Source organism: Cyphomyrmex costatus, unplaced genomic scaffold (genome assembly GCF_001594065.2).
Source record: "Cyphomyrmex costatus isolate MS0001 unplaced genomic scaffold, Ccosl1.0 scaffold815, whole genome shotgun sequence".
NCBI classification, from domain to species: domain Eukaryota; kingdom Metazoa; phylum Arthropoda; class Insecta; order Hymenoptera; family Formicidae; genus Cyphomyrmex; species Cyphomyrmex costatus.
Window position 1 is genome coordinate 329,159 of NW_017280392.1, and position 19,518 is coordinate 348,676.

Consider the following 19,518-nt stretch of genomic DNA (forward strand, 5'->3'; position numbering starts at 1 on the left):
GACACAATTGATATTCTTTCAGCGCGACGTCGTAAAATGTATTCATCGTACATAATTGTTTTTTTTCATAAAGATCGCTGACCATCACACGTGAGTAATCATAAGTATACACTCCGAAGAAATTACACTATTATTTTGACGTTCTATGAATGTTGTTAGTAAAAATAAAATATATTCTATTCATTTCTCTAAATTCACTTTACGTCTAAAAATGTAATCTTTGATGCGATGTTTGTTGTACGCGTAATAGCTTTACATTATAATCTATTAAAAATAGATAGTAGGATCATGGTATGTTCATTGCATATAAATGTACGTAGCTGCAGGTCGCTACCCGATTTCAAGGAAACGCCATCGTCTGACCTCCGACGTCGCGGCCATTACGTTCGAGGTCTGTCCGAGTTCGTAGCCGAGTAAGAGAGCGTGAAGAAATGTTTTGGCGAACTTGGCGCATAAATCTATTTCAGGGAGACGCGATTTTGTAGTTAATATAAATATTGATTAATTTGAAGAACTCTTCTCTCTCTTCTGAAGCGATTTACGGGAAATATAATAGAATCAAGAAATTGTTGTAGTAGATGTACAATAGTTATTTAAAAATTACGTACTTTTATTTTTGTTTTATAACTTTATAAATATCGCAACATAATAGTAAATTGTTGTACAATTATTATGATTGAAAGCGCGGTTATAAAACGTTCGCACATAATTAACTATTCTCAAATATTTAATAATATGACTGATTAGATTTCGTAAATGAGCTAGAAAGATATTTTCTACATAGATTTTTTATAATGGGCAATTTTGGATTTTCCAAACATGTTAAAGAGTAAATTATTCTAAAAAAAAAAAAACTACCTCGAATTGATTGTAATGAGAAAATCAGTGGCGTACCATATAATTTTTTACTTACGCCAGATCCTTTGGAACTTAACTGTTGATTCTAATGAAACACATCGTAAAACATATCTTCATAAATATCAATGTTTATTTTCATTTTATAAACTTTATTGCTTTATAAACGTTTAAATATTAACTTTCTCCAGTGTAGGCGCAAACAGATAAGAATTCTCAAGTACGGAAGCTAACATATTTCATCATTGAAAGTACGCAGTAATTTATCTTTTATGATGATTTTATATTACACAACACACACACAAAATATATATATGTACATGTATATAAATAACAGGATCATTACGAGTAACTTTATCTCTCTCCATATTTTTTTGCACATTATTAACCTTCCATTGAGGATTTGAAGTCCCCAAATATTCTGTCTCGGGCAAAAAAAGCAAAAAATGTTTCAGGTCGTATCACTGTAAAATCGTATGTTTACAATTTTTTTAGGGCACAAAAACTCTTTAAAAAGCACAATCAGGTAAAAGTGATTCGGTTGAACTAGGAAAGCAGTGAAAAAATCGGATCATGAAAGGTTAGTCGAAATAACATGCCGATGAAAAAGCAATTCGTAATAAATTTTACTTGGATTAATAATAACTTGTAATAATTTGCTAATAATAATTTGATTTAAAGTTTAATAATCAAAATATTTAACGTTCGATTTAAAAGAATTGTTTATTTGCAGATTTAGTAAAAAAATACATTAGCTGTTTATTCAATATTTACACGAAATTCTTCCACTCTTGTTGCATACTCCAAGAGATTTGATAATTAGTTTAATATCGGATTCGGTTCCATCAGCAGTAATTCGAAACAACGTAAGAAAACCGATAAACAGTCACGAGAATACGATCGGGACACTGAGTGTAATTTATAATGTTAAAATACCGACACTAACTTGATCTCTCGTATCAGCCGATTCAGCAGATACGTCGAATCGTCATCACATTTTTCGCACAAACATACACGTGGCTATCAGTGTTTCGTTCATGAATATGAAATATCTTGATCATTTTTAAAATGAAATTACATTTTGCAATAAATATTGCCGAAAATCGTTACGAACAATCTTTTGAATTGACAAGACAATAATAAAAGTTATAGTGCAAACCTTCGCGCGAGAATCAACATTTTCCGCGAGAATAAGACATATTACGAAGAAACAAAGCGGCATATTCCACAAAAAGAAGAGAGAGAATAGTCTTATATAGTATATTGATGAAGAAGAAAGAGAGGATAGAAGGAAAGAGCAGAGGGAAAGAACGCAATATAGAGAGGAAAGAGCGAGCAAGAGGAGAGAGAGGGAGGGAGAGAGAGAGAGAGAGAGAGAGAGAGAGAGAGAGAGAGAGAGAGAGAGAGAGAGAGGGGGGGGAGGGGGGGAGAGGGGGAGAGGGGGAGAGAGAGAGAGGGAGAGAGAGAGAGAGAGAGAGAGAGAGAGAGAGAAATATAAAAAGGGAAAGAGACATAAGAAGAAAGACAAGAAGACAGCAAGAGGAAGAGAAAGAGAAAGAACGAGAGAGGGGGGAAAGAGAAAGAGAAGCAATGCGACAATCACTACATTCGCGGTTAGCTCGAGCGAGAGGGCGCATGGCCTTGGCCGCTGCTGCGGGGTAATTCAGTCAAGGTTTCGGCCGATGAACTTCCTCCAACGGGAGGAAGGAGACTTCGCCGGCCGGTTGTGGTAGACGTGGTAGGGAAGAGTCGGACCAATCGTGCGACTGAGGGCCCGCCGAGCTGACGGCCGATTGGTCGGGCCCGTCACGGCGGCGACAGCACGGCACACTGCGACGGGCCCGTAACGACTTGTCAGTGACCTCCAACATTGAAAATACGATGAACTCTCTCGGGGGGCCCTGTAAGAGAGCTTACGGAGCAATGTGTTGAGTGTCCTCTACTACATACTAGGTAGCCAGGGCGTAGACATTGTAGATGGTCGAGGTAGCCTGATAGCGTGGCAGCCGAGCAGGCACATCAATCCCTCCCCTCCACCTCCGACTTACTCAGAGTAAGGGCTGCACGGCCCCCAGGTAACCAACACTCGGCAGCGCCGAACAAGAGTCAGACCAACGCGAACCTCCCTCGAGCGAAGACTTACTTTCACTCTCTCTTCAGGCTACCATCCTCTCGCGCTCAGCTCCGCTTCCAATCCGTCGTCTGTCGCGAGCTTCGCTGTAACGTCTGGCCGTAACCTCTGCACAGTCGCAAATCGCGCCGATTATTTGCGTGCTTCGATATTCGCCGAGTTCTTGAACAAGAGTCGCACGTGGACGTTCGCGCGCGTGCATGCAAATCAATATTTAGTGATTGGTAAGTGAGCGTAGTGACAGTGAGAGCGAGATGAGAACAAGTGGAACAGTATCGTAAACCTGTGTGAACAGTAATGTAATGTAATAACATAAACAATATGTGAACTTTGCAATTTTTTTTCTCAGTGCAGTGTTGTGAATAAACGAATGTTATTTCCGTCGGGAAGGAGAGCGTTAATAGCAGAAACCCTCCCGAACAAACATGATTCTTACTCCAGACAGTAGTGCGCAGGACACGCTGGTCACATCACCCGCACCTGAATTGCTGATTCCCAACGTATCCTCGCACGATTCTCGCGCGTCCACCGTGCCGCGTGTACCCAGTCGAGGCATGTCTAGTCCATATCACGTGATGCAGTTAGCAGATCATCATCTTAGTCCTAATATGCCGACGATGGATTCGACTGTTTCTTCCGCTAAACCCGAGCCTGAACTTAACATAGGTACGCGTGTTTCTTTTACAATGCCGAGATCATAACGAATAATATAATTGACGATTGGCGTACGAATATAAAACGGGTAGGACTGCGATACCACGACAGTGGGTGAAAGCAGAAAGTTGTAATGCAGCGCGATGCTGTAACCCGCTACACGCGCGAGAGAGGAGAAAGTGTTCTTCTTTCCCTCCCACCTTTCTCTCGCGCAGCGCGAGAGGAGAGGATATCGTTACGATCTGCATTAATGGAATGCGCTTCTCTCGTTTGTTTCAGAATTCGACGGGACCACCGTGTTATGCCGGGTCTGCGGTGACAAGGCATCCGGTTTTCATTATGGAGTTCACTCCTGCGAGGGATGCAAGGTGAGTACCGCGACAGATCAGTTGTCAATTACATAGTGATCCGATTCCTTTGGCTATCGTCTCTTCCAAGTCTTACGTTACAATCCTTTGTGCGGATTTTTAAATCGAACGCTGACGAAATCTAATCTCGTATGAGCAATCGGAAATGCCATGTGTTTTCACGCCAAGCGATTTCGATATGTAAATTCGTTCCAGTTTTGTCGAGAGAACTGAACTTACTTTATTGTAAACATCGATTAATTCATATATATAATCGAAAAAGTAAGAATTAAAAATAATTTTATAAAGTTTATACTTACAATGTTAAAAAATGATAAAATTATAGAAACGAAAATATAGTCGAATTCTCATAAGATTAACTTCAAATTATTTCAAGAATCTATAGATTTTAAAATTATAGATGCGTTATAGCGTCTTCTATCTAAGAATATCGAAATTGCAAATGCGCGGTGCTGTGCGGTGCGATCAGAGTGAATGTATGTGAATGTAAATGCGTGATGTGAGACCAAGGCTACATAGAAGTTGTCGACCACGCGGAGGAACCTTGGTCACGCGGAAATTATAAGAGATTTGAGGTGGTCCTTGAAGTTATTTCACGACCCGGCAGTTCCTCTATATCGGCAGAGGATCTCGTGAAGGCCTTTTTCAATTTACTCTTTTAATTTATTGCCAGGGCCATCGTCATAATTGTACACATATTTTTTAACGGTTAATAAAATGATAAATGCATCATAGTTACAAGCATCAATCAATAGATCCTAATCGTTCAATATATTCTAATGGATTCCGTCTTTGTGCCGTTTAAAATTATGTTCGGTAGAAAAAAAAAATACAGTTAGAAAATATGACAGATTTTTTACCACTAAAGTATTTCCGTTTCAACAGAATTTTAAAAAAGGTTCAAAGCAGGTATATAATTCTTTGAGAGTTTTTCGTCAATTTGTGATTCTTTGAATTTTGACTAATGTTCAAGTCAAACCTTGTCAACTAAAATTCAATGGTCAAAGAAAATTTTAAAATATTATTCAAACTAAATTACTTTGCAATTTAATTGTCTTCTTAATGTAGAGATGTTAAGAAATATCGAATTTTTTTTCGTCACGAGAAACTTTCCGAGTTGTCTAAATTATAACTAGATCGGCGTCTTTTGTTTCGCTTGTATGCGTCGACTTGGCCGGAAGCGGATAGTAGGGTCAGCACCGGCTATCGATGCGTTTTAGGAAGTGAAGGAATGGCGCCACTACCCACCGCCAGTTTTACCACCTCCATAACCGCGCGATGTAGTGGAGGTGGTCACGCTACCAGGTACCGCGCATCGTTCATGCTCGTAGATCAACTTAGACCACTCGTGCAACAACTTCGTGCACGACGTGCATCGTCTTTCTTCTAATCTCGTGTTTCACGTTATTAATTCTTTTTATAAAATATATATACTTTTACAGGATTTCTATTTGAATACAATTATCACAAGGATTATGTTATTTATATCTTTTATGGTCAATTTCTTCATCCCTAGATAATTTTATTCATGAATTATTTCCCAGATATCTTACGAATAAAGTTACCTAGAGATGAAGAAATTGACCATAAAAGATATAAATAACATAACCTGTGTGACGATTGTATTCAAATAGGAAATATTTTGTATAAGTATATATATATATTTTATAAAAAATAAAGTTGTTGGCAACTTATCTAGAGGTGAAGAAATCGGTCATTAGAAAATTTGTTGATAGAAGGACTTCCTCTCTTTTTGAATTTAATGAAAGAACTTTTTGGTAATATGTTATACATACAAATATGAATCAATGATTAAGAGATTTAAATATTTCGATAAACTTTGCTAATCTTTATTTATTATAGTTTTGCAAAAAGGAATTATATCTACTAAGAAATTATAGTACGTTTATCCAAGAAATGTTTTGAACAAACGTTCTTAGAAATATACACTGCTCAAATACATTTCTTTGAAAACGTTTCATAATAATATGACAATTTGTTCTGGTGGTCTCTTTCATTGAAATAATCGAACCGAGCTGTCAAAAAACATCCCACCGGAAAGAAACCAGGGGTGAACCTAAAAGAGAAGAAATGAAAGAGAGAGTTAGGGCCTATCGAAAAAGCAAGATGACGATTACCGTAGGGAAGCGAAAGTATTCGTCGACCAAGAGCACATCAGCAGGTACATCTGCTTTCATTGCCTCTATTGTAGGCATAGAAAAAAGACCTACATCGACCACATTCTATATGAAACACCTGATTAAAAATTTTTCTTCGCCTACATCTTCTGTAATGTCATCTTCCTGTTTTTTTGTAACGTCGTTCCGACGGTTGAAATTCACTGAAGAGACTAATCGTTCGGACAGAGAGTCATGGTCCCCGACTGGTTGACTAGGTCAGTACTTATAGCCGCAGCGCCGTAAGAGGCACTAAGCCGAACGAGTCTCCACCGAGTGACCTAGCCGCTAGCGGTAGAGCGTCTTAAAGTACTGGAAGAGGGGCTTGTGGAAAGGGAAGAGAACGCGGAAGAGTGTTGGATATCTTTAAGACTAGGTCGCTCGGTCACACCACTACACAGTTGCACTATTTCGCTCTACTGTCATCAGAACGCTACTTTTCTCTTCGCATCATAGATTGCACTACTGAAATATTAATTTCGTCACAGAAGAAAAAACTTACTGACGCAACATGTAAAACGTCATATGACTGTCAAGAAAGCCAGTACGATATTCTTATACATATATATATATACACACACACACACACACACACACACACTTTGTATTATTATTTAATAGATTCGGAAATATTTCAGAAATAGACAAAAGACAAAGAATTTGAAATTTTGAACTGTCAAGATTTAAGAACCAAATATATCTAAACCTTCTTTTAATATAAATATGAAATAAATCAACTTAAAAGCAGTAATAACAGTACCGAGTATTTCAACCTCTTCTAATTTATTGAGAAATAAAGCATCTCAATTTATTAAAGGATCATACAGCAGAATAAAATAGAAGACGTATTTTGAATATTTTAGATCAATTTGAGTTAAATCGATTGCAGTTCGAGAATAGTCGAATGGCGCTATTATCGCTCTACTCTTGCCATCATAACGGTACATATCGCAGCGAATTAGATTTGTTAAATAAATATAATTTCTACGGCAGAGTTTTCATTAATATAACGTGCTATAGTTAACTTGTAAACATAGCTTGATCTGATTAAACATCTTTCAATCCTATATTATCGTTGGATTCGAGTTTATAATTAAAAAAATTTTTATCATAGAAAAATATAAAAACTAAAATTTAATGTATAAAATTCTAGCAAACCAATTGGAATTCTGAAACGAAAAGTTAAAACTCTTGCGCGATTAATTTTCTCGAAGGCATTAAAAATTATTATTTAGGAAACGAATGAAACTTTTTAGTAATATGAAGCTCCTCTTTAAATCTTCGTGATACAAAACAATCGGTGGAGGTGCACGTCGGTGCTTTTTCCGGAGGGTTGAAATCAGGCGACCGGAGCATTAACCCTCCGGTCGTCGACCCTCCGAGCCAGTTACGTCACTCTCCCTCTTCCTCCTCCCTCTCCTCCTCCTCCTCCCTCGTGCCCTCACCGCACACCCTCTTCCCGTAGGGAAGCCTTCCCCCCCCACTCTCCCCTCCTCTCTCGGATAACCGTCATTTTTGACGTCGTAACGAGTCGCGATCTCATTTTCATTTGATTGCGCGAGTATTTCGGTGCTCGCTTGAGGTTACCGACCCCGGTGCATCTACTTTAGAATCGGGTCAGCCGCTTATTATCGTGGTAGGTGTTCGCTCGACGTGGTATTTGTCCACCGAAGCGGGAGCTCTTCGAGATAACGCTTCCCCGCAGGGCGAAATCGGACCGCCGCAATTTTTACACTCGATAAATTCGTCCCGCGAAACACGATATCATCAGCGAACAGTATAATGGATCACTCCTGTCGCTTGTATACGTGCGTTAGCGAGCATTATGACTTCTGAAAGGATACGAAATTCACAAGGGTAAATCCCGTTGTGCAAATTAATAATAATTGATTGACAACGGTATTGATTTAAACAAGCATTTCCAGAAAAAAAAACAGTTAAACAAATTTTTAATCATTTATAGACCCATTTCACGCAGGGAAGTGAATGTCAACATGATTTTTTATTAGGATTCATGAATACTAATATATGAACGCACAATGATTTAACAAGTCTCTCATTTACGTAAGACCAATCAAAATCGCGATACCTGATATTATAACTAAATCGCCGTTATATCGTTCCGTAGTATCAGTAGGGTACAAAACTGTGTGCGCACGGGAGCAACCATCTCTGACCTCTGCGATCGACTTTACCGATATCGATGCCCGGGCAACAGAACGGAACGGCAAATTCTTGGGGTCGTAGGAGAGTGCTAGAACGAGCTAGCGAACGAGCGAGCGGTTAATGCCCCCAAGCAGAGCGGAGAGTGTCGCGACTGTTGGAGCGGCGCGCACGCGCACACGCGCGTGTTACGTACGTCACCGTTACTCCGTTTCGCGTCCTCCTCTCTCCCTCTTTGGCATCAAACCTCCTACTTTTACTATGGTACCTCACACCCCCACTCTTCGGTAGCAGATACGCTCACCTTCCCCTACCGTCCCTCAGACAGATCGCCATCCCCCTTTTCCCTCCTCTCCCCTATTCGTTGCAGCAGTCGCGCGCTCCGGTCGTTGGCCCCGCGACCACATCGTGTGTATATCCCACACTCTCTTCACTTATATATGTGCACGTATATGCAAGCGTGTAACGCTTATACAACCCCGTACCACCGTCACCGACCAACGTCTCTTCTGCCAGCTACTAGTGTCGTCGCTGCACTTCTACGGAAAATAAAATTGGAACTTGAACGGCCGTCGGCCGGACAACGACGGTTCCACTAAATCGTCGAGATAATCTCCGCGCGATTCCATCCCAGAGTGGAATCAAGAAAATCTACGATATCAATTTTTACATACATCGTACATTATACCGTACAGCGTTACTTTATTAAGTATTTTAATTCTAGTATCAAAAATTAATGCATTTTTCATACAATTCTTTTAAACATAATGTAGTCTACTCTTTAGCAGTAATTAATTTCTCGGTTAATAAGGTCTTGCGGAAATGAGATTTTTTTCTTGTTGCGGAATTGAGAACAGAGAATAACAGAACTTTCTCGACTCGGCGAAAGTTTTATTTGATTCTCCTCTCAACGCATTTTTCCTGAAACTATTGTTGAATTCAGTGCTCGCTGTAGCGATTGTTAAGTAAAGGGAACATTTCTGTTATTAGTATTTAAAAGTATATCTGTATCGAGTTTGCGCACAAATTAAAATGAGATCTGAAATTATTTTTAGTATTAGATAAAGTATTATACCATTCTCTAGCCTCTTATAAAGATTTTGAGAATAAGACGCGTGCGCAAAGGAACATTCGTAACTTGAGGTAACGCGCGAAGGTGGTCGCCCCCTGACCCGTCACGGGCCATGCACGGTTCGAGAGATCGATGCACCGCATTCCCCCACACACCTCCTTCACCCTTTGCTCGGTGGATTCCCGTCGACCGAGAGGTTCAACAGGGGTTGCTGGCTTCGTCCGGGCACGATGATAATTCGTGGCTAGATAGCATTTCCTTGTAATTCCAATGATCTTTCGCAAAGAATCTAAAGATTTAATTATTAAAGTATTTTCAGAGAGTTATTTTCGAGATTGTAAAAACGATATTTGAGATACATCATAATAAATTAAATTTCAAAGTGAATCTTAATTTTACAATTTTATTATTGATTTGTATTGATTATTACGTAAATTATCTGACATTTGGAACGCGCTACTTTCTTTTATACGAAGGATCAAAGACGTATTTTGTCATCAGACTCAACCGGTTAAAATCGAAGGCAGCGATGCTTAACATTGGTAACGCTGACAGTTCATTGACTTGCATCAAACGCTCGCGCCGATTGACAGCCCGGGCGCGGAGGTGCAACGGTACATCGTTCTCTCGATGAGCTCCGCACGAAGTTGAGGTAGGCGAGGTCGCGCATCTGACGTCACGGCAGAGTTACTCGGCGACGAGCATCGCCAACTTTTCGTATGCGTACGTGCTTCGACGTATATCCGCGGTCGTCGACGCGACAACGACGACGACGACGACGACAGCGACGACAACATGACGAACACAGAAACATATAGAAGTTTCACGAAGGGTCCCCCACGCGTTGCACGTTACGTAATCGTCTCGCGAGGTCGCTGACCGATACACAACGGGAAGTTCCTTCATACTATAACCTACCCCTTTTTCAATTTTTATTCATTCCGAACTCTCATCTTCTTCATTTTCAGCTCCAAAACGATTAACGAGATAGGAAGTAAAGATAAAAATGATACATAAATAGACAAGGCATTTGTATATTCACGCTTATTTGCGAGTAGGAGTAGGTGGATATTAGAGGAGTATCAACGCGAGGGTAGGAACCGAGAGGTGGAGGTAGGGCAGGTCGTTCGGAGAGGGTGGCTCCTCCGGTTGATAGGTGGGGAGGAGGGAGGGAAGAAACCCGTTAGTAGAGCGCCCGCGAGCCTCTATGGTAGCGCTTGTAGTAGATACGACGAAGAGGACATCATCTAGGGTTCACTTCAGTGCGAGTGAGAGAAACTGGGAACTGGAGAAAGAGAGAACCCAAAGAGGGAGACGGCCGAGGAGCGCCAGTCCGCGCAAGGGGGACTCTCACTTTCACGCGGTGAACTGCGGGTGAACGTCCGGGAATTAGGTCACAGTGTCCCCCACCTCGGTACGCCAGAGGCAATGTGCCGAGGCTCTATGTTCTCTGTGCTAGAAAGAGCCAGTCCACAGCCAAGCTTCGATACAAACGGTCGCTTCTTTCCCCTACGAAACTCGCGTCGTACTTAGGTACGCGCGTCCACCGTGGAGCCGAGTATCCGAGAAAAGACTCCACGCGGGTTTGGTGAACGCGAATTACGTGAGGACAGTGACCGATGCAAGCGACCAAAGATAGATTTCCTGTTTTCGCAGAGAATACTCTAGCTTAGATAGCGTCATTAGTTTCGAACTGAAGGATACGTAGCAAGTGATAATCTTTTAATCCGTGTGACCCCACCAAACCGCGTGGTGGTTTGTCGTATTCGTTCGGTTTGTTAGACGCCGTGCGATTTTTATCTCAGCTGGAGTGAATTAATGGGGTGCTTGTGCGAATGTGACTTGGCCGCCCCGCGTTCGGGGACCGATTGCTCATCGGGGTCTTCGTCGGACAGTGACGGTCAGATTGACGAAGGTTTTGTTGGTGATTCGCAGGGTTTCTTTCGTCGGAGCATCCAACAAAAGATTCAGTATCGTCCGTGCACCAAGAATCAACAGTGCAGCATCCTCAGAATCAACAGAAATCGTTGTCAATATTGCCGTCTCAAAAAGTGCATCGCTGTCGGCATGAGTCGTGATGGTGAGTCTTTTTAATATTTTATGTATGAGAATTAACTTTGTAGTTTTAAGTAAAATTTGATGTAAGTTGAAAGAAATATTGCGGATTATCTCAAATAATTTGGCCTTAATCCTAGTCAACAGTTGAAACAAATTAAACAATTCTAAAATGTAATAGAATATATAATTTTGTTTCAAGAAACGCTATATCGCTAATCCCGTAAACATATTCGCAAATACTCAGAGTGTCCTTTTGATCAAAATTTGTTACGTCAATTAAGTAAAGCATCGCATGTTTCTTCTTTCTTTTTTTCGTGCGTCATATTCTCCACAAAAGAGTTTCTAAAATTTAATTTACCGGGTCATTGACCGTTTGCGTAACGTCGTTCCTCGCGACACGATGGAGTGTCGCAACGGGCGAAAGTGGCCAATTCGCCGTTTGAGAAAGCAACTGCGATTATCTTTCAATTGGCGTAATCAGATCTTGCTTTCTTTTCGACGAATTGATAAAATCCTGGTCGCTTTTTATCGAATAATCGGTATCGCAGCTGCGCGGGATGCTGCACAGCATCTCCCACCCAGATCATTGACCTAGGTCGTCGACATGTCGCGCGGGCGCCAATATATATATATATATATATATGTATATATAAATATATATCGTATTCCTCCGACAAAATTAGAACGCGTTTCTCTCTAGATAACTATAAAATTTTATATTTTTATAATTTTTGCGGATTAATTCACGTTGGTGCAATTTTTCAAATAGTTATAATGGCTCGAGTATAGTCAAAAATATAATCGATTTATCCACTACAAATGCGTATGACATGAAAATGATCTTTCGTCTTAAAAATCAATGCGAAAAAGTACTATCAATATCAACGCGATTCGCGGGGTCAATAGACGGCCGTTGATCGTCTGGCGGGTGACTTGGTGTCCGTAGAAAGAGTACCGCTACTCGCCGCTACGTCCCCCGGTGATCCTCCCACCTTCTTCCACCCTCCTTTCCCAGCTACCGCGCCTCTGTCGCCGCACTCCGTCGTCGTCCTTCTCATTCCCCACTTCAGGCGAACGATCGTTGTCGCTTGCTTGGCTTCTTCGGTCGTGGAACGCAACTATCCCCCACCGACGGCGATGGCGCGCTGTCGCGTGGCGCTACACTCCATGCGGAGACCTCGCGAACTTTGCTTCCTAACTACATTCCCCTTCCTCGATACCGTTCCTCTCCTTCATCGATCTCCCCTCTTCTACATCATCTGAATCTACCTAGCTGGTAGGCGCATGCTCTCGTCGCGGGCTACCGTCTGGCCAGAGCTGTACGTGACTAACTGGTCATAACGCTTCAAGCCTTGCTACGGATAACTTGTCGACATCATTATTATGATCGACCGCGTTTTTTTTTTATTTTTATAGCATTGTACTTAGTTATAAAAAATAATTATAAAGAACATTACAAATCTTTATAAATACGATTTCAATGACAAGATTTTCTATCATAAGATAAAATTAATTAAAACGAACTTGGTGCAGAATTGATAAGTTTCAAATTAGAAAAACAGAGATGTTGGAAATTGCACTTCTGATTCCTGATCAATTACTCTTCGTGTAGAATACTTTGATTTTCTTACATGGTATATATTACTACATCAGATATAATCTTCCATTAATATCCCGTTAACTGCTCTCGTGATTAGATTAACCGTAACTAAAGTTATACATAACTTTGTACGTTTGCTAAAGATTCAAGATGATAAACTAAATGAATAGTTTGCTTTAGCTCATAGGACCAGCACGTCCTTAACATTAAAGATCGATAGTCCGCAAATAGATAAAGCTGACTATCGACAGCTGGTGACAGAGCAGGTAGCTAGCAAGGGGTTGCACAAGGTCGTCGAGGGTAAGTTACCCCCGACAAAGGAAATTCGCATCTGCGCATAGAGAAATTTAACTATCTCTCTCACTCTTTGCGCCGGGTGCTACGGCTTGACGCGTCGTATATTTGCTCGTTATATAGTGTGTATATAGGTCGGCGGTACGCCTCGTGCGGCTGTCGCTGAAACCAAGTTCAAGGCCAAAGGCTCGGCAAAGGCCACATTCGCGCGCGATGGTGGGGGTCGTTGATGGTTGAATAAGTGGAGGGGCTGTTGAACGCAACCGCGGAACATCACTCAGTCGGCGGTGATGCTGTCTCGTGTTTGCACGCGTACTGCAGTCGCGCCCGTTTTTCAAACTCTGAGCGGCAAACCTCTCCGACGCAGCCACGCGCTATTTCGCGCTGTGCGATCGCTTGGAGTGACCCGCGACCCGCGAGTCAGCCGAGAGGGATCGTTCGTGGCTTATCAGTCAAGAACACGCAATCTTAAAGTCAAGGAGTCCTCGCGTACAGAGTGGCAACCGCGGTGTCAGGCGGTAGGTGATCTGGTGCTGATAGAGAAGTCAACCACGTGCGTGAAAGTGCGATAAAATCAAAAATTGTTCCGAGATTTAACGTGGTGCGTTTCCCTGAACCGTCATGGGAGACGAGTTACCAATTCTGAAAGGAATCCTCAACGGAGTAGTCAACTATCACAATGCACGTAGGTGTCCTTTTAACAATGATAACAATACCGACATTAGAGTGGTTTCGATAGAACATTTACCGTACTTTCTAATTGAAGATTCGTATAACGCGTAGCACTGTGGAGTAGCAGCGCTTCTGCGCGCGTGAGCGCGCGGCACTTTCATCTCTCCCGCGAGAAAGTCGTGCGCTTTCCCCTCTGACTTTTTTTCACCTTTGGCGCGAAACCATATCTGGTGCGACGGTACTCACGCTTTGAATGGCCGTCGGTTTTACCGTGATCGAGAGTCGCGTTTCTTTCGACTCTCTCATATGACTTATACGAACATCACGCGAGTGCCGACATTCGTTTATGCGAAGGTCATCTCGCGATAGCGGTCGGGTCCGTTGCATGATTCACCCATTGATCGCATTAACTATTTATCGTCGTCCTTCCTTTTTCGTGCGACGTACGAGCTTCAAATCAACATACATCTAACCCTTTGATTTTGCCTGTTTTTGATTACAGCGGTACGATTCGGCCGCGTGCCTAAGCGTGAGAAGGCCAGGATTTTGGCTGCTATGCAGCAGAGCTCCCATAGCCGTTCTCAAGAAAAGGCGGTAGCGGCCGAGCTGGAGGATGAACAACGTCTGCTCACAACCGTAGTGCGAGCCCATATCGACACATGCGACTTCACCAGGGACAAAGTGGCCCCAATCCTCGCCAGAGCCCGCGAGACTCCCAACTACACTGCATGTCCACCAACCTTGGTAAACAAGCTCGACCTTTCCTCTTGACATTGACGCGAGTTACGCAAGCCATTCGTTTCGCTTTGAGATTTGAGCGGTCGGCGTGTACGCTGACGTCAATAATAACTACGTGGGCCTTGGGCCGTCTTGATCTTTCAAGCGTTCTACGCGGAAATAATGCGAGAACCAGGCGACCTCGGTGAAGGAGGAAGCGAGACCCGACAAGAGCGTGTAAATGTTTCGCTTCTTCTCGTCCCGCCACGCGAGGACGCCTGGTATGCTCTTCCGAGTATCAGTAACGATACAGGCGACCTTCAGCATGATTTAACGATTCATTGCCTCCTGACCTTGGAATTCGGTTCTTTCTGTTACAGGCATGCCCCTTGAATCCTAATCCGCAACCATTGACCGGGCAGCAAGAGTTACTACAAGACTTCTCCAAAAGGTTCTCGCCGGCCATACGCGGTGTCGTGGAATTTGCGAAGCGCATACCTGGATTCAACCTACTGGCACAGGACGACCAGGTCACTTTATTGAAGGCTGGCGTTTTCGAGGTGCTGCTCGTAAGACTGGCCTGCATGTTCGATGGTCAAACGAACAGTATGATCTGCTTAAATGGCCAAGTGCTCAAACGGGAGTCCATCCATAATAGCAGTAATGCGCGATTCCTAATGGACTCGATGTTCGACTTCGCGGAGAGAGTCAATTCCTTGCGATTATCCGACGCTGAATTGGGACTATTCTGTTCGGTTGTGGTGATCGCCGCCGACAGACCTGGGCTTCGCAATACCGAGCTGGTCGAACGTATGCACAATAAACTTCGAAACGCTTTACAGACAGTACTAGCACAGAACCATCCCCAGCATCCTGATATACTCCGCGAACTATTAAAAAAAATACCCGACCTAAAAACTCTGAACACCCTCCACTCTGAAAAGTTGCTGGCTTTCAAAATGACTGAGCAGCAACAGCAATTGCAAGCTCAGCAACAACATCAACAGCAACAACAAACACAACATGTCATAACTCCTCAACAACAGGCACATTGGCCAATGGAAGAAGAACCTCCGGCTTCTTGGGGATCTGCTTCAGATGTAACTTTAGACGAAGCAGTAAAGAGTCCACTGGGTAGCGTGTCGAGCACCGAAAGCACCTGCAGCGGCGAAGTTGCCTCCTTGACGGAATATCACCCTGTAGCACCAGCCAGTGGTCACCATGCGTCGAGCGCGCCTCTTCTAGCTGCTACCCTAGCCGGTGGACTCTGTCCGCATAGACGACGTGCGAATTCTGGCAGTACTAGTTCCGGCGATGACGAACTTCATCGTTCTACTATATCGAAGACTCCACAGCCGCCACAGTGTCGCAGTTTTCGTAAATTGGATTCGCCAAGTGATAGCGGAATTGAGTCTGGTACCGAGAAACCTGACAAACCGGCCAGCAGCAGTGCCAGCAGCGCTCCTACATCTGTGTGCTCGAGTCCACGCTCAGAGGACAAGGAAGTCGAGGACATGCCGGTGCTGAAACGTGTGCTTCAGGCACCACCTTTGTATGATACCAATTCACTGATGGACGAAGCTTACAAGCCCCACAAAAAGTTCCGCGCTTTGCGCCAGAAGGATAGTGCCGAGGCTGAGCCGGCCGTAATAGTTCAGCACACGCAGTCTCAATTGCATCTGCACTTAACTTCGCCACCAGCGCGCAGTCCGCCCACTCAAACGACACAATCCCAGTGCCCGCAAACCGCGAGTTTGCTCAGCAGCACGCATTCCACTCTCGCGAGAAGTCTGATGGAGGGCCCGCGGATGACAGCAGAGCAACTGAAGCGTACAGACATCATACATAACTATATAATGCGGGGCGAGGCTAGTCCCAGATCTCCAACAGCATCGCCTTCACCCGCGGAACAATGCGCATCGACAACTACCATAACTGCACGTTCAACGCAAGGATCTCAAGGTCTCCTGCAATGCGCTACCACGAGTTATTCGAACAGATGGCCGGCCACCTCGGTGATCACGACGACAACAGGTGCGCGACAACAGCAGCAACAGCAGTCTTCCTCGGACTATCTCGCTGTTGTCAACTCTCCAGCTTCGTCTCCGCGGTACCTTTCCGCGGCAGCAACTAGTAGTACGAGCACGAGTCCAAGACCAACGTCGAGTACGGCGGCTACGTTATCGGTGTTATCGGGCTGTCCGAACATGATGGAGCTGCAGGTTGATATCGCGGACAGTCAGCAACCGCTGAACTTGTCCAAGAAGTCACCATCGCCATCACCATCACCCAGACCGCTTGTTGGACCCTGCAAGGCCCTCTCTCTCGAAGCGTAGTGTTCTCGCGAGCTCGAGTGATTTCCCGTAACATGCACTGACGTGCGCGCGCGCGAAACCGGGATGTTTGATCCATTAATCATCAACCGGTGGAAACTCGTCGCGACGCGATACAACCTTCCCCGGCTCTTAACTAGAAACGAAAGTGCCAGGACGCTCTGAGCGCGTGACAAACCAAATAATTTATTAATTTAAACTACTTATCGCTAAAATCACGCGAAAAAAGGAGGTGGAGGTTACGGAGGAATGGACAGGGTACATCTCCGTGTATAATCACGAGGAAGACAGACATTCTGTGGCGAGTTGTTTTTTTCGAGTGCGCGAAATGACGATGAACGGACACTTGTATAAAAGTGCCGATTCGACGAAAGCAACAGTGCTGTGTAGGAGAGCCACCTATCCACCTAAAACCACCTATCTACCTGTCTACCTACCTAAAACCTATCTACTCTAGGTGTATATCTAGAAGATAGAGTATCTGCGATGGAAAAAAGAAAGGTTGAGTGTTACAGAAATTAATAATCTATCTACATGTGATAATCATGGAAATCGCGCATTCTGTACAGTCTCCACCTCATTCATTGATCATCTACTCTACTATAATTATTAAATATTATAAAACTAATTAATATTATTGTAATATGTGTAAGGTATCATAACCGTAAAAAATTATCATTTCGTGTACGTGTAGAAAAAGATGCGTATGATACTCTTGCATGAATGATGAGAGGCAGACATACAGAATGAATGGGGAAAGAGAGAATGAATGACGGATGAGCGTGCTTGTGCAAATGAATCGGGGCAAATCGAAAAGCTTCTTGATCGCGGTGGCAACCGAGAATGAAGATCGCGTACGCGATCTTAAAGAATTAAGCGTTTTGTTATGAGACTGATCGGCCCGCCGCGGCCACCAGTTTGCAATTACCGTACCTTTATATTACATGTCGTGTCTCTTCGTCGGGAAGACGACGCGAGAAGTAATTGTATCCTCTAATCGCGTCGTATAGCGAGATAGGTATCGTAGGCCCGCTTAAACGCGTTATACAATATTATGTGTTGTGTGTGCATGCATGAAAGTCAGATTAGATAGATCGAGACGGGATTGCGAAAGAGAAAGCGAGGAAAAGGTAGTGAGTGAGAAAAGGAAGAGATAGATAGAAAGGGGAAGAAGGAGAAAGAGAAGAGCCGCGGAGCGCTCGAGCAAAACGGAGTTCCGAGTAGAACTTCGAAACGCAATGTAAATAGTAGATTTGTAAGGCTATGTGCTGGTAGGCGCGAGTGAACCTCTTCTGCTTCGAAAAAAAAAATCGTGAGGAAAAGTTAGAAGATACGCGGTGGGCCGCCGCCGACGTGTTGTTGAGACGCCCGCCCCGCCCCCTTCCCTTTAATCACCCAGCATATCCCAGTTTCAGCATGAACATCGCATCGAATACGCATACATTCACAACACGCTGAGTTGCGAGCGAGTAAACCGATCTTGAAACAGTTGTAGAAAAACACACTTATGCCTCCTTTCAAGATGGACTAGATTCTCTTGATTCGATCTAGAAGGAGCCCACTTTAACCACGTTCATTTTGAGTTTCGTATTAGTTCGGTTCTCAAATTAACGATTTAAATAGAGCTGCAATGAACAGTTCGGTCGGATTAAAGGGAATCTACTCGTCGAGGAATGGGGTATTAAAAGCACATTCAATCTTCCGGCTAGAAATATAGCCTAGCCAGTTGTATTCCTAAACACCCATCCCTTCCCCAGCTTAGAGGCCTCTATATTTATTATATCTAAAGAGAGAATGCATTTCCTTCGCCGTGTCGCATGTATCACATCCACCCGTTTGTCCAAGCGAATCTTCGTAGAATCCTTCTGTCCATACAAAAACACGCATACACAACATAAGATGGATACATTTACACATGACAGCAACATATATGCACACTGAGCGAACACTTATTCTTGTCCTCCTCCCCCCTCCCCCGCAGACAACCTAGCGTTGATATTCGTAATACTTGTTATGCATAAACTACACATAATTATTATAGTAAACGATACATAAAGTATATGATATATTTCCCTATCCATTAAGAAGAATACAAACACAGCTGTTGTTTCTGGTGGAAAAAACGAAAAATATGGATAAAATGTACTCTACTACATGCAAGAAATGCAGCCCCGCATATTGCCCAGTGAGCACGTCATTTTGTACGCTTGGGAGTTGTGAGGTCGTCTGAATAAACATTGTCTGGTGAATTATACATAAAAAAATATTGTCTTCTTATTTATCTTTAATCCCACAGCCTTCCGATTCTTCCATAAAAAAAAATCTGAGATCTCTCTCTTGTTCTATCTATCAAAATATTCAAAATTCGTCTCCATCCAAAAATATATCCGATTTATTCTTATTTATTTTCTCCATATATAAGCA

The 19,518-nt window shown here is 43.0% G+C and overlaps 1 protein-coding gene across 2 annotated transcripts; it reads left to right on the forward strand.

The window, feature by feature from the left end:
• Window positions 1-3,411: 3,411 nt before the first annotated feature.
• Window positions 3,412-19,134, forward strand: LOC108781455 (Ecdysone-induced protein 75B). 2 transcript variants are annotated; one of them, XM_018549414.1, is made up of 5 exons: window positions 3,412-3,652; window positions 3,920-4,008; window positions 11,356-11,500; window positions 14,547-14,788; window positions 15,142-19,134. In XM_018549414.1, exons 1-5 carry the CDS (start codon window positions 3,412-3,414, stop codon window positions 17,095-17,097), a joined length of 2,673 nt encoding a protein of 890 aa, XP_018404916.1. In that variant the 3' UTR covers window positions 17,098-19,134. The 2 variants fall into 2 exon arrangements, with proteins under 2 accessions (XP_018404916.1, XP_018404917.1); XM_018549415.1 differs by lacking the exons at window positions 3,412-3,652; window positions 3,920-4,008; window positions 11,356-11,500 and adding an exon at window positions 13,994-14,057.
• The last annotated feature ends 384 nt before the right edge of the window (window positions 19,135-19,518 follow it).

Excerpts from the sequence above, each read along its gene's own strand:
- LOC108781455 (XM_018549414.1), top strand. The coding sequence starts at position 3,412 with ATGATTCTTACTCCAGACAGTAGTGCGCAGGACACGCTGGTCACATCA. Across the intron at positions 4,009-11,355 it reads ACTCCTGCGAGGGATGCAAG|GGTTTCTTTCGTCGGAGCAT; the intron begins GTGAGTACCGCG and ends GGTGATTCGCAG. Across the intron at positions 11,501-14,546 it reads TGTCGGCATGAGTCGTGATG|CGGTACGATTCGGCCGCGTG; the intron begins GTGAGTCTTTTT and ends TTTTGATTACAG.